At 37.2% G+C, this 14,544-nt stretch overlaps 1 protein-coding gene across 11 annotated transcripts in view; it reads left to right on the top strand.

Annotated features, from left to right (window-relative positions):
• Positions 1-14,544, top strand: part of LOC115222095 (disks large 1 tumor suppressor protein) — a 598,849-nt gene that overhangs the window by 557,971 nt on the left and 26,334 nt on the right. For all 11 annotated transcript variants that reach the window (XM_029792201.2, XM_029792206.2, XM_029792205.2 and 8 more), the window contains 3 exons: positions 11,094-11,270; positions 13,273-13,336; positions 13,581-13,689. In XM_029792201.2, coding sequence (XP_029648061.1) covers positions 11,094-11,270; positions 13,273-13,336; positions 13,581-13,689 — 350 coding nt within the window. The remainder of the gene's footprint in view (positions 1-11,093; positions 11,271-13,272; positions 13,337-13,580; positions 13,690-14,544) is intronic.

Below are 14,544 nucleotides of genomic sequence, written 5' to 3'. Positions count from 1 at the left end.
TGTATATATATGTATATATATATAATATATATATATATATATATATATGTATGAAAGGCTTTCTCTGTTTCATTCTAACCACTTTTATTTTTAAACCATTGTTCTGTTCTAGGTGCCATGTAGTAGGACTATACTTGAAGCCATGCACTTGTGAAATGCACTTCATGACCTATCATGCCATTGTCCATATATAGTGAAGGCATGTGGTTTAGTGGTTAGGGGTAATCAGCTTACAATCGTAGGGTCATAAGTTCAATTCCCAACGGCACACTGTGTCCTTGAGCAAGACGCTTTATTTCACTTTATTGCTCTAGTCCACTCAGCTGGCAAAAAATTAATTGAACCTGTCTTTCAAAAGGGCCAACCGTGTCAGATTCTGTGTGTCATGCTGAATCTCCCCAAGAACTATGTTAAGGGTATGCATGTCTGTGGAGTGCTCAGCCACTTGCACGTTAATTTCATGAACTGACAGAGCACCAGTTTCCGGCAGGGAGTTTTTGTACATATATATAGGGTTATGTATAACTATGTATACAAATGTATGTGTGTAAGATTATCTCAATAATATATGAAGTTGAGTGTAACATTGAATGTAAACGACAAGCTTGTGAGATTGAAAGGCGGAGGCATATAAACATAAAATGCATGTTTTTAATAAGTGTGAACGCAAAGTGGGGAAACATGAGTCATTAAAGAAAGCAAGATGTTTATTAATAATATTATTGCTGTAAAATTGATAACAGTTTGTCTGTGAAAAAGAAAGGGTGTACAGAAAAGGGGAAGAGAAAGGATTCAGAGATGGATTACAGGACTGTCGTTCTATCAAATAAACTTTAACAGATACTGATCCCGCCCTCTCCTCATCCTTTTAAAATCTAATTGAAACTCACAAAAGCGCATGCCAACAAAACAAGCCAACCACAATATCCTCGCTGCCACAATCAGCCACCATTTTCATCTGCTGCTTGCTATCACTTAGAAATATATTTTTATCTTATTTATTTACTTGCATGTCAAACGAGTGTGAGTGTGGCGCATCAAGTGGGAGGAGGCTTATATTTCAGTGATGACTCAACTTTTCTTTACTGCATCAGTTTGGAGAAGGGGGTGGAATGAAACCCCTGTCTCATTGATTCCAAAGTCAATACACAACTAGTTTAGGTTTTTCTACTAGTAGATTTACACTTCATCATCTCCTTGCTAACCCCTTTGTCTACACAGTGGAGGGGTGGACGGGTAGGGGATATGACAGCACCTAGCTTCAACAAGTTGGGAACATAGCCCTTAACTTTTATTCTCCGTTTCCTCTTTCCTCTCCCCACACCCCTATGTTCAACTACTTGTTATCACTTATTCAACAATCTTGAATCAATGTAACAACTCCCACATACTCACCCAACACCACCCACCCCCATCACATTCAATGGCCAACACAACCACCGTTACAGAAATCAAGTTTTTCTCTCTCTTTATTTTGTTATTTCGTTCATAAAAGAATACTTCTACCTCAATATTTGTGTTTGTAGTCATTATGAGGTTGTGATTAGTAGACTAAGAAGATTGTCAAACAAAGTGTGGTATTTAGTTGTCGTTCCTGCAGATTTTTGTCAAATAAAGTTGCTGTCAAGTATTAGGGTTGATGTAATTGGTTAATCCCCCTTACCCCCAAAGTTGGTGACCTTGTGCCAAAAACTGAAACAAAGGCAGTAAGCTGGCAGAATTATTAGCATTTAAGGCAAAAATACCTCGCAGCATTTTTTCTAGCTCTCTGTGTTCTGAGTTCAAATACAGCTGAGGCTAACTTTGCCTTTCATCCTTTCAGAGTTATTGAAGGGTTAGTTAAGCAATGGAATCAGTGTAATCAACTAAACCCGTCCCCTTAAAATTGATGGCTTTGTACCAAAAATTTAAAGGAATCATTAATTTTGCTGAATTAGCAGAATCAGTTGAACAGTGGACAAAATATGTTACAGTATTTGGTTACAGCCGTTTACATTCTGAATTCAAATCACATTTGGGTTGATAAAAATAAAGTACCAGTCATATACTAGTCTGATCTGATTATTTCCTCCCCCTAAAATTTCTGACTCTGGGCTGGAGATATCAAATGACCTCCTTAACCTCAAAGATTGCTGGCAGCCTTGTGTCTGAGTGAGAATCAGTATCATCAGATGAAATGCTTAGCTGTTGCTTCGTCCGGCTCTTTTATATTTTGAGTTCAAATACTGCCACAGTCAACTTTGCTTTCATCGTTTTTTAGGATTTATAAAATAATACCACCTGAGCACTGGGGTTGATGTCATCAACTTAGCCCTACCCCTAAAATTGCTGGCCTTGTGCTGAAATTGGAAACAAGTATTGGTAAGCTGGCAGAATGGTTAGTATGCCAGACATGACACTTAGGAGCATTTTGTTGGTCTGTACATTCTGAGTTCTAATTCTGCCAAGGTCGACTTTGCCTTTCATCTTTCTGGGTCGATAAAACAAGTACCAGTTGATTACAAGGGTAGATGTAATCAACTATACCTGTCCCCTAAAACTTTCAGGCCGTATGCTTATAGTATAAAGGATTGCTATTATCATTGTTGGGCCAGCAAAATGGCAAAATCGGTAGAGCATCAGAAGAAATGCACTGCAGGAGTTGTTGCTGCTCTTTATATTCTAGGTTCAAACCTGATGAAGTCAACTTTGCCTTTCATCTTTTCTGGGTCAGTCAAGTATTGGTCAGGTACTTGGGTCAATGGCATCAGCTAACTTTCTCTCCTTAAATTGTTGGCCTTGTGCCTTTATTGTTATCGTTCTGTGTAGATGCCATTACTCCCTATTCAATAGATAATATTATTCTGTCTGCCTCTGGCTAATATAGAAACTATCACCCTCATAACCCCTGCCACCTTCACTAACATCACTTCTCATCTCCACCATCACCTATACTTTCTTCCCTCTATCCCCCCCTCCCGTCATATTCACTGTATTAACATCAACTTTTTTCTTTTCACTAAAATCCTTTCACTTGTTATTATCATCAAAAATGACATTTCATTTTGTCTTTTGTTTTTTTTTTCAATTTCAAAATCTTTCCCTTGAAGTTTCTACTTGAGTGTTGAACTAAAGACACACGCATTCGTGCCTACTCTCTCTCTCTCTCTCTCCATCTCTCTCTCTTTACCTACATATCTGTCACAGCCAAGATGTAAAGCTGTCATGCAAGTTTCAATCCTCCTTCTGATTATCTTCACTTCTTTTCTTTTTAAAAAGAAGAAAGAATAGAAATAGCTTTTCTTTTTTAAAATAAGTTATTTTGCTTGCTGCACTTAAAAATATTATTATTGCGGTTATTATTATTATTATTTTTATTATCATTATTATTGCATCATACGTACATGTTGACTGTTAACAATGTAGCAAGTCAATCTCCTTGTTCTGGCTGTGTGTGTAAAGGGGTGGGGAAGAGTGACATGCAGACAGATTGCAATAATAATGTACAAGATGGGTGGTGGTGGTGGTGGTAGTAAAGTGTATAGTCTCACCCCCACCTTCCCATCATCTCTTTTCTTTTTCCATCTCCTTCACACGCACACTAACCCTGCCCCCCCCCCCCATCAGCATCTTCAAATAAGTTTGTATTGATTTAACATGAAGAATTTAGTGATTTCCTAACAAATTTTCAGGAAATTTTCTTTGAATAGTGTCAAAAGGAGAGAGTGAATAGATTAAATTAGTAATAATAATAATAATAATAAGAGCACTCAGAGAGTGCAAATCTCCACCAAGGTAACACCAACGTCCTCTCAATGATTAGCCGGAGATGATTTTTAAAATGAGAATATCTGAAATAAACTCGAATGCTCTCACAGACGAGAATACTAAAAATGAACCGACCGCTCTCAAAAATTTAGTAAAAAGAAAAAAACAGAAAAATAATCCAGAATCCTTGTCCGGTACCTGGAATGTGATGTGGGTGTGTCGTCTGCAATGGGAACTAGGACAGTTTTCTCTATGAAGGCCTTTTTTAGTCTATCCACTGATATGATGTTTTTACGACCATTAAGGTCTATGGTGAAAAATGTATCCATGCATGAAAGAAAATGGAAAGGACCTGCATATGGTGCTGTTAACGGAGGTTTAACAATATTGTTGCGCTCAAAAACGTGAGTCCAAGAAGTAAAGCTTCCTTCAAGGCAGAGCTTGAAATGGAATTGTAAAGTAGGTAACAAGTTTTAAACAGGAGCAATATATTCAAAGTTGGTAAAACTGAAAAAAGTATTTTTGCCAATGCTCTGACAATTCTGCCAGTTTGTTGCCTTCATAATAATATATAACAAAAATTATTTCTTATATTTGCCACTAGGCCGTCAATGAGGGAGCAATCGCAAAAGCCTGACATAGTGTATCCATAGGAAAATCGAATCGGAGAGGGGGATGAAGTACAACATCTCTAGGTGTATAAATTGTCAGAGATGATAATGCAGTCCTTCCTGACAGAGGAGGCTCTCGGTCTAGGACCAGTTGAGGAATCCCACTGTCCAAGGCAAACAACCTCTCCAACTGTCTACAGGGCTTTTGAAGTGATCTTAAGCCCTCTTGCCATTTTTGTTACTCTCACCCCACTTTCAGTCATTGGTGCATAACACCTTCTTCACTTCATCCTCATTTATAAGTGAAACTTCAAAAAGTCCAATAAGAGCTTTACCAAAGAGTTGTCCTCAGACATTACATTCTTGTTCATCACACGACTGCTTTCATTATGGCCATCAGACAGAAGAAAACTGTCTCTGCTCAATTTAACTCTTTAGCATTCAAATTATTCTCTCAAATGTAATGCTTATTTATTCATATTGTTTTGAATTAATCATGCATTATTGCATAGCTTTGAGATTTCAATGATGTGAGTGCTTATTTTTAGAAAGACATTGTAGGATCAGTGTGAGAGGCCAGAATTGGCTGGTTTGAACATAAAATGGGTATAATACTTAGAGGCCTGATATAGCCAGTTTAAATAGGGCTAAAAGAAGGCCGCAGAGCAATCATAGCCATAAACTCAAAGGAGTATCAGGTGTGACCATCTGACATAACTCAACAATTCAGCATTGCTCGGACACTTAACAAGTATGTACAGAAAGGTTCCATTGTTATGTGTAAATCTTATACAGGCCCAGTTGACAGCACTTCCATGCTTGTAAAACAGAAAAACTCACCAAAAAGAAGTTGGTTCATTCCTTATAAAGTGACAAAAAGACTTTAAATTGTTTTGAAGCAAACACATCCCAGTTTGTATGAACAACAAAAAATTTGAAGAATTTTACTGAGTCATTCTGGAGCTTGCCCTTCCCATTGATACCAGTAATACTAGTGACTGTTTCTAGTGGGAACTAGATAACTACATTGACTCCAGTATATGACTGGTACTTTATCAATGCTGGAGTGATGAAAAGCAGAGCTGACTTTAACAGAACTTGAACCCAGAACATAAAGAGCTTGAAGAAACACGGTTCTGGTTGATTTCTTTCGTAGCTCCATTTCCAGATTCTTCTCCATGTCAGTACTGAATGTTTATTTATAAAATTATCCTATATATCCATAAAATCTACTTCCACCACCTCAACACTGCTTACCAATCTCAAAGACACCACTACCACCACATCAACAACAACAACACTACCACCCTCCGGTCAATACATCATCATCCCTCATCCATACCTTGACAGACATCTCTTCTATAAACACTGTTTGACATCATTAATGTCCTCTCCTGGTCTTTCAGCTCAATTCTGCTCCAAGAATTAATTCAATTATATCAGTTCCTCTTAGGATCTCAGTTATTCATTTTATTCTTTCTCTCTCTCTCTCTCTCTTCCTCTCCCTCTCTCTTTCTCCCTCCCTCTCTCTCGTGCAATAAAAATATGTTCCATCACAAAATGGTGCAAGATTGTTATAAAAGACAGAGAAAGCTGAAGGAGATAAAATGAAAAAACTCAATCAAATGAAATTTGTGGAGTATTTGTTTTGTTAGTTTTTAATATTTTCTCCCCAGCACTCTGGAAATAAATCACGTGCCAGGAAGCTAAAATATAATGGCACCAATAAGTGGAATGGTCGATAATCAATAGCAATGCTGTTGTATTAACAGATGAGGAAACCAACCATTCAAATTTCAGGCTTGGTCCGGCACCACTGGATCTGAGACAAAAGACACGGATGCCCAGTGAAATGACTGCCGTTTAATTAAATGATCAACTGAAGAATTTCAAGGTTTTACTGTCAACTGGTTGCTATATTCAGATAATGTTCTCCTCTTCCTTATTATTATCATCGTTTCTACTAATGCAACTACTATTATCCCCACTACTTCTACTATAGCTACTGTTACCACTACAACTATTATTGTCACCAAAACTTCTGACACCACCACTACTACAACGATTATTATTATTATCATCACCAACATTACTACTACTACTATTAACAATATCAACATAGAACCAGCGAGGGAGCTGCTATACAGTAGCTCAAATCTGCTAAAAATAGCAGTCAAATCTTCCTCATATCATGCTCCACCATCTTATGTAAAGCAACAATGAAAAGATGGTCACGATTAGATTGTCTTTCATTATAGTTCTGCTGGATCAGAGCTCTCCTGCAACTAAACAGCATATTAACCATAATGCTTTCTAATGCAACTGCAAGGCCAAATGGAATACAGTTGATTGTATCACACCCTTTGGTGACTTATTTCATCAACCTTGGAAGGATGAAAGATAAAAGTCAATGCAACTGCCAAATGGACCTTTATATAAATCTAACTTTTAGGTACCTAGCTTCTCTCAACCCAAATCATTTACAGCAGTGGGATTAACTCGTGTCCGAGTATTAAATCCATAGCAAGTTAGTGAGCCTCTTCATCTTGATGGCTGCAGAGGCTGCCAGTGTCTGAGGTGGCTGTTCAGGCCAAGGGTAGTATAGAAGAGCCAGAACCATTTATCAGAGGGTCGGGCTGGCCGCGAATGAGGAAGTGCAAGTCACTCTTTACATCTTCGATGTTTGTTATTTCCCATCTGGTCTGTTCCCTTGACAATGACATGTCATCACTTTGAGCTGTCCCTGGCAATTGTCTCTCATCTACTTGGGTTGATGCTGTTTTTGTATCCATTTGAGGATTTCTTCCAGGCGTTCATCCATCATTCCCGTGTTTGGTCTGAAAGGCTTTATTAGTTGTCTTCATCTTTCGTTTCAAATTACATTTGTTTACTTTCACGCATCCACCTTGTACTGTTAATTCTACGCAAATCTTGTGGCTGTTGCCGATATACAAAGTTCCCAGTCTTAACGTTAAAGGCACAAAACTGGATATTAGTATTTTTGGTCAATAACTGAGGAAGGTTAGGGTCCTTGTGTCTGTCCCATATGTGCATTTTGTAGTATTTCATGCATTCTTCATTTATGTGTGTGTGTGCATATGCATGCATGGCTGTGTGGTTAAAAAGCTTGCTTATCAACCATGTGGTCTTAAGTTCAGTCCCACTAGGACACCTTGAGCAGATGTCTTCTACTATAGCCTGGGTCAACCAAAGCCCCCAAAGTCTTGTGAACAGATATGGTAGATGGAAACTAAAAGAAGAGTTGTAGTACCCCAGCATAGCCACTGCCTTTGGGCTGGAGCATATAAAAGAACGGCCACAGCTTGTGTGCTGAAACTGGATATAAAATATATATATATATATATTTATATATATGCATGTACACTGTGTGTCCGTGTCCAACAAATGCCGTCATGGAAAATGGTCATTAAATAATGACATATATATATATGTATGAATTTTTTTGTGTTTGTGTGTGCATGGAACTGTGTGTGTGTTGTTAAGATGCCATACAAACTATGTTTATTTGTTTCCAGTCTTCCATGTAAAATATTACCTTACTTGCAAACAGGTGAAGGTTGGCAGCAGCAAGGGCATTCAGCCGTAGAAAATTTGTCTCAGCAATTTTCTACTGATCCAAACAAGAATGGAAAAGTGGATTTTACAATGATAATAATAAATGCACATACACACATGATGATGATGATGATATATATGTGTGTGTGTGTGTGTGTGTGTATAGTACTTGTCAGATATTGGGGTCGATGTATTCCACTGTTGCTTCCTCCAGTGTATTCTATTGTTATTAACAATCATTCCTGCTCAGCATTCTATGCTTCACACCACATTGTGTGTGTGTGTGCATGTGGCATGCTCCCACCACCGCCTGCTGCTGTATATTTTAATAAAGAATGCTAGTCTTTAAATGAAATATTAAATTATTCTATTTTGTTTCCATGGAAACTGGCTGTTTTACTATTGTCTTCACATTATTTTAATCATCTCTTAACGTTATTTCCAAATAGGTTATATGGAGCAGTGTTTATGGAATGTGTGTGTGTGTGCACACATTGTATTGGCTGTTTGGTGTGTGAGTGTGTGTGTATGTTGTATAGAACCTGAATGCATGGACTTTGTATTGGCATAGGCTGTGCATGTGTGTATAGTATGCATTATGCGTGTATGTGTGCCTAAAGTAGATATGCCCTGTGTTCACTTATAAGCTGTATATGGAGTAGTGTGTGTGTGTACCATTTACTTTGCATCTGTGTAAATATACCACAGGTAGTGTATGGCTATGTGTTAGTGTGTGTGTGCTGTGTGTGTACTGTAGGTACCATATTGTCCGCTGACGTTACAATTGTCTTTGCTGATATCATTCAATGTTTACCATAATATTCAGTCATGAAGTACACTGAATTGTTGCTACTGCACAGTAACTGGTTGAAAAAGAGTTTATGGTGTTAAGGGTTTGGGATGGGGAGGCTGTTCAAGCATTTTGACTAATTGTGTGGGGGTAATGGCACAGACAGACACAGCTAGCTATGTATGGACAGGTAGGTAGGTAGGTAGGTAGATATGTTTGTAGATAGATAGATATGTATATGGACATGTAGGTAGGCAGATGGATGGATGGATAAATAGATTGATTGATTGATTTGTAAAGCCCTCCTTGTCATCTTCATGTGTGAGATTAAAAAACGAAAAGTTTCAATATTTTCCCTTTCTTAACTGAAAAAACCAACCTGGATTTGTTATCTTTATATTACCTTTAATTAACTTTGTGATCCATGAATATATATCGTTAATTAAGTAGCATTCATTAACAATCTGCTCTCAGAGGTACACACTTTTTATCACTTCTGGACCACAGGTATGCGTGCATCTGTGTGTGTGTGTACTATTAATTAATACTGTGTTCACTAGTGTATCCCATCCATTAATTCCTATGGTCCTCAAGTACCTACCATTTGATTTTCCCCTCAGAAATTACTTTCTTTCATCCTAATCCTTATCATCATTATCATATTACCATGAAATTTGATTTCATTACCATCATTCTTATCATCATCATCATCATCGTTCTCATCAGTTATCTTCGTAGTCATTATCTTCATAAATAGCAAATTCTAAAACTATCCAGTGATTGATTATTACCAGTAACGACATTTACCATTTCATTTCTGATATCAAAGGGGAATGTATTCCCTTTGGAAATTGGAAACGTTCTCACCCCCCCAACCCCCAACCCCCAACTTCGGTTTGCATTGCCCTGAGCTCTGCTAAACATAATTGACTCTGCCAGTGACACCCTCTTCTCTTCTTTCTCCCGTCTCCGAACAACAAGTAGGGAAGGGTTGGCGAGAGGGATTGGATTTTGTTTATAAATGTCAGTGAATTAAATATATTGATCTGGTGGTGATGGTGGTGCTGTAGTGGTAAATGATGTTGATGACAAGTATGGTGCAGTAACTTCAGATACCCCACCATATCTAGTGATTGGTGGAATCTGTTCTGTATTCGATTGACATACCCCACTCTCCTAATTACATGCCCAGCACTGCTTCATTAACATGTAACCCTGCCTAGTCTGTCCCACCCACAGTCATGTTGTGTGTGTGTGTGTGTGTTTCTCTCCCTCCCTTATATTAACATGTACCCAACCTCAAACTGCAACCTTTTCATTAGCTCTATATCAACTTTCCTACCCCGGATTCCCATTGCTGTTTGTTTTATAGCATCTCCACTCCAACCCCCTATATTTCTCATCATCATCATCATTTAACACCCATTTTCCCTACTGGCATGAGCTGAATGGTCCCCCAGCAAGAAAACTTAATCCACCACCCACCCTCCCTGACATCCTTCTACTTATCAATTTACTGAGATAATTAGGCATGTTCCTTCATCTCTCTCTCTCTCTCTCTCTCTCTTTCTCTCTCTCACACACACACACACACACACACAAACATGGTGCAAATGGCCACAGATTATGTGATCAAAATCTCCAAACCAATGAACACTGTTCTCATACAGAAAGGTTTCTTTCTAACAATCCAGTCAGCCTAATACAAAACACAAGTGTTGGTGGTATTGATGGTGGGTGTTGGACAGTTGTGATGTGTCTCTCTCTCTCTCTATTACTCCTGGTAGAACAGATAATGGCCAGTCTCACTGGGATGTCCTTGACTGGGTTTGGTGTAGGGTTGAGGCTGTAGTCTTCATTGTTTATTTCCACTTGCTAATTCAGTGATACTATGAAGCTGTTGGTCAAAAACAAAATTTAACATGCATTAGACATTTGCGACTGCTCACTGTGAGAGAGAGAGAGAGAGATGGAGGGACGGAGAGAGAGAGTTGTTTTTACACCAAACATAACATGAACGCTATTCAGAATATTGTTAAGGATTCAGAGTGCATCCTTCAGTATTGTTTGTTTCCAACATAAACATCTATTGTTATAAATAAGTTAAGGATCTAAACCTCATTCTCTCTCTCTCTATATATATATATATGTGTGTGTGTGTGTGTGTGTGTCTCTTTCTGTTTCTGTGCATTTAACATTTTACAGTTTCATGAACACATGGCTATTGTGAGTGGAATTTGTCGATGGATTGTTGTTGTCCTGTTGAAGGCTCAACACCACCACCTTCTTCCCATTTCATCAACATTAACCAAGATATCTGTCTCTCATTTTTCTCAACTGCTTTTGTTTTCTCTCTTTTTTGATTGCAGGGCCTTGTTTGATTATGATCCCACAAAAGACAGCGGATTGCCAAGTAAAGGCTTAGCATTTAAATATGGGGACATCTTACATGTAACCAATGCCAGTGATGATGAGTGGTGGCAAGCCAAACGTATCACCCCAGAAGGGGAAGAAGAAGGAATGGGTATAATCCCAAGTAAAAGAAGGTAAAGCACTTCTCTTACTGTTTTCTCTTTTGATTCTGTTTGTTACTGAGCCTCTCCTTGTGTCTGTCAGAGTATTCAATCAGTCATTCTCAGCCGGGGTCCATAGGGCCCTTGGGAGTCCATATAAGACTTTGTTGTGAAAGTTTATGCGACATAAAACGATTATACTTCTACAAAACATAAAATATTTTAATGATTATTTTTATACAATTCCTTATAATATTTAATTATAAAAATATAATAAGATTTTTTTTTAAACATCAGATAGTTATGAGGGTCCATCCAAGTAAAATAAGAATCACAGGGGTCCATAATTTTAAAAAATGGTTGGGAACCATTGATGTAAATAATTCTTGTCAAAAGTACCTAAATCAGTCAGTCAAAAATATTTAACTAAAATAATACTTTAATAATACTAATAATAACATTAATAGTAACAATAACAATGATAATTATAATAATTAGTAACAATTAAAAACATTAAAATGCTAATTTATTCTAATTGTTAAATATGTTGGCTTTTATTCATATTTCTATCAACCAAAAGCTTATAGGCTTCTTTTAATGTAAAACTTACTTTAATACAGTTTCCTTTCCAGTTCTGTCTTATTGTAACAATACAAGAATAAATGCTCCTTTATTAAATTGGATTTCTATTGTTTCATAAAAGTTATTTTCATGTAAATTTTATTCTTTAAATGAAATTGGATATTAAGATAACAGTGAATGTATATCTTTCTGTTCAATACATTATGTCTAATATTTGGTGAGTTTTCTGGACTGTTTTACATTTAATGTAAATGATTAAAGCCATTATCAAACAAAGTTGAAGAGCTTGCTGTAATGGATATTTGTAAAGTAAGAACCTGTTAACAACGAGTGACTGATGGTTTATCTTATGGGAGTAGACAGCATAGTTTACGTAGCTGAAACAAATCCATATCTTATTTGAGTCTAATAGCAAAGGCTTTTAACAAAAAAAAAAGATGTTAAAATATTTTGTGTGTAGATAGATAAGTTTATTGTTCATTTCGTAAACTACAAAATTCTTTCTCTTGATTTCCTGTACTTCAGACCACTTCATGGTCCCTTACTTGAGAAGAGTAAGTAACCAGTGTTTCCTAGAGTAACCCACTACCAAACTATATCTGGCTCATTTTCTGTCAGTGAAGTCTGTTTGTCCTCCTGTCCCTGCTTGGTTATTTTAGTCTATTTTTCAGCATTGATTTAGAAGTAACAAATATTTAATCCCTATCGTTCCTGCAGAACTATTTTTCCTATCCTAAACTGTAGCATAATCATTCCAACATGAATGGAACAACCAGGAATGGGCACCAATGTTCCATCAAAACTAAAACATATGGAAATTCTTCAGTTGTACAGAAGACCATATTATTTGACTGGTGTCTGTAAATCTCCATAAAAATACTATGTTTTCAGGACCTCATTGAAATTTTCACTTAGTCATTGGAATGGTTTCTTGTTCTATTCTCTTCACCTAAACTACTGAAATACTTTTGAATTCTACATTAATCTTACTGCCCACAACAGTGAAATGTGCCTCCCCCGTTTTGCAGGTTTATCTCTTTTGAACTTACCTGCTGAGCTTTGGACACCTGATGTGAGGCACACTGCAGCTTTGGTGTAAAATCTACAGAACACCTCTTTACCCTATTACACTGTCCGTTCTTCTATTCTGTCAGCCGTCTGTGACTGCTCTTTAATCGCATAGTCACACCCAAACTCACACCATTGAATAACTGACCAGCACGGATGTCATCAATGTCAACCAGACATTACACAGAATTGACCAATTAATTATTTCGATTAAGATATTTATTCATTAGAACTAATTCTCCTATACTTAGTTATTATTTCTGTTGACATTCAATACTTAGAACCCCCTTTTTTTCTTTTTCCTTTTTTCTTTTTTCTGAATTAAAATATTGTTGTTGACTTCTCGTCAGCTTTTTTATTGTCTTTTATCTTTTTTGCTCAACAGAGTCGAGCGTAAAGAGCGGGCACGGTTGAAGATTGTCAAGTTTACTGGCAAAGGGAATGATAAGGTAAGGGAAAGACTTCAGCCCTTTACATACACACCTCCTGGTGTGCCTCGTTGTCTTTGTGTTTTGTATATTTCTTTTGGTGGGGGGGAAATGATCCCAAAGTTAGAATTAAATATGTATTTTGTTGTCTTCAGAAAATATCACTGGTTGAGTGATGAGTGTCTGTGGTGGTCTTAAACAATGTGTACGTTTGTGTGGTGTGGTCAATGTCATATTTGATGGTTTCTGTGTTTTTAAATTCCAGGTGGCAGCAGCAAATGAAAAAAGGAAAAGCAATTTCTCCTTCTCTCGAAAGTTTCCGTTTATGAAGAGTAAGGACCATAGCGGTAGTGAAGATGTAAGCGCTGATGAACGTAAGTTCTGCTGGTGCCGCCTTGCCCTTTTTTTTCTCAATACATAATTACTTGACATCATATTTGCAGTACGCTTTTCTTTAATTGACAAACTAACACTTGAATATATGTACATATACATACATACATTCACACACGCACATATATATATATATATTATATATATATATATATATATATACACACACACACACACACACACCACACACACACACACACAGACTGACAGACCGGTGTGAGGAACTCCAAGTGTTCTTCACTAGTCTAAACAATATTGTTAGCCTGGGGTGTGCCAACAGAGAGCTTATAAAGTATTTTGCCTGGATTGATAATCCTTCACTGTTAGCTCTGTTGTTATTTATATATACATATGTATATTTATACACACACACACAAACACACACAGGTCATCAACCCTGCTCTAGCAGCCCTCATGACTCATTATATCGAGGGATCATATAAACCTGTGTCTTTTATTAATTAACAGATGGAGTATGTATATATTTAGCTTCTATTTCTAGAAGTTCAAACAACTGTGAAGAAGTATTGCCAGTGAAGACCTAGGTTTTAGTAACTGTTGTTATGATTGTTGGTCAGGATTAGACTAGATATATATTGTGCTGATAGTGGATCACTGTTCAATAAGACAATGATACCAGTAATTATACTACCACTTGTACTTTGCTGAATTAGGAATCACTCATGTAGATATCATTACCTTTTCACACACACACACACCAAAAAAAGGCTCAGGTATGGCTTTGTGGTTGAGATGCTCACTTTGCAACCATATGGTTTCAAGATAAGACCCACTACACAGCACTGACTAAGTGTCCTCTGCTATAGCCATAGGCC

This window comes from Octopus sinensis, linkage group LG19, assembly GCF_006345805.1.
Source record: "Octopus sinensis linkage group LG19, ASM634580v1, whole genome shotgun sequence".
NCBI classification, from domain to species: domain Eukaryota; kingdom Metazoa; phylum Mollusca; class Cephalopoda; order Octopoda; family Octopodidae; genus Octopus; species Octopus sinensis.
This window is presented reverse-complemented; position numbering and strand designations above follow the sequence as displayed.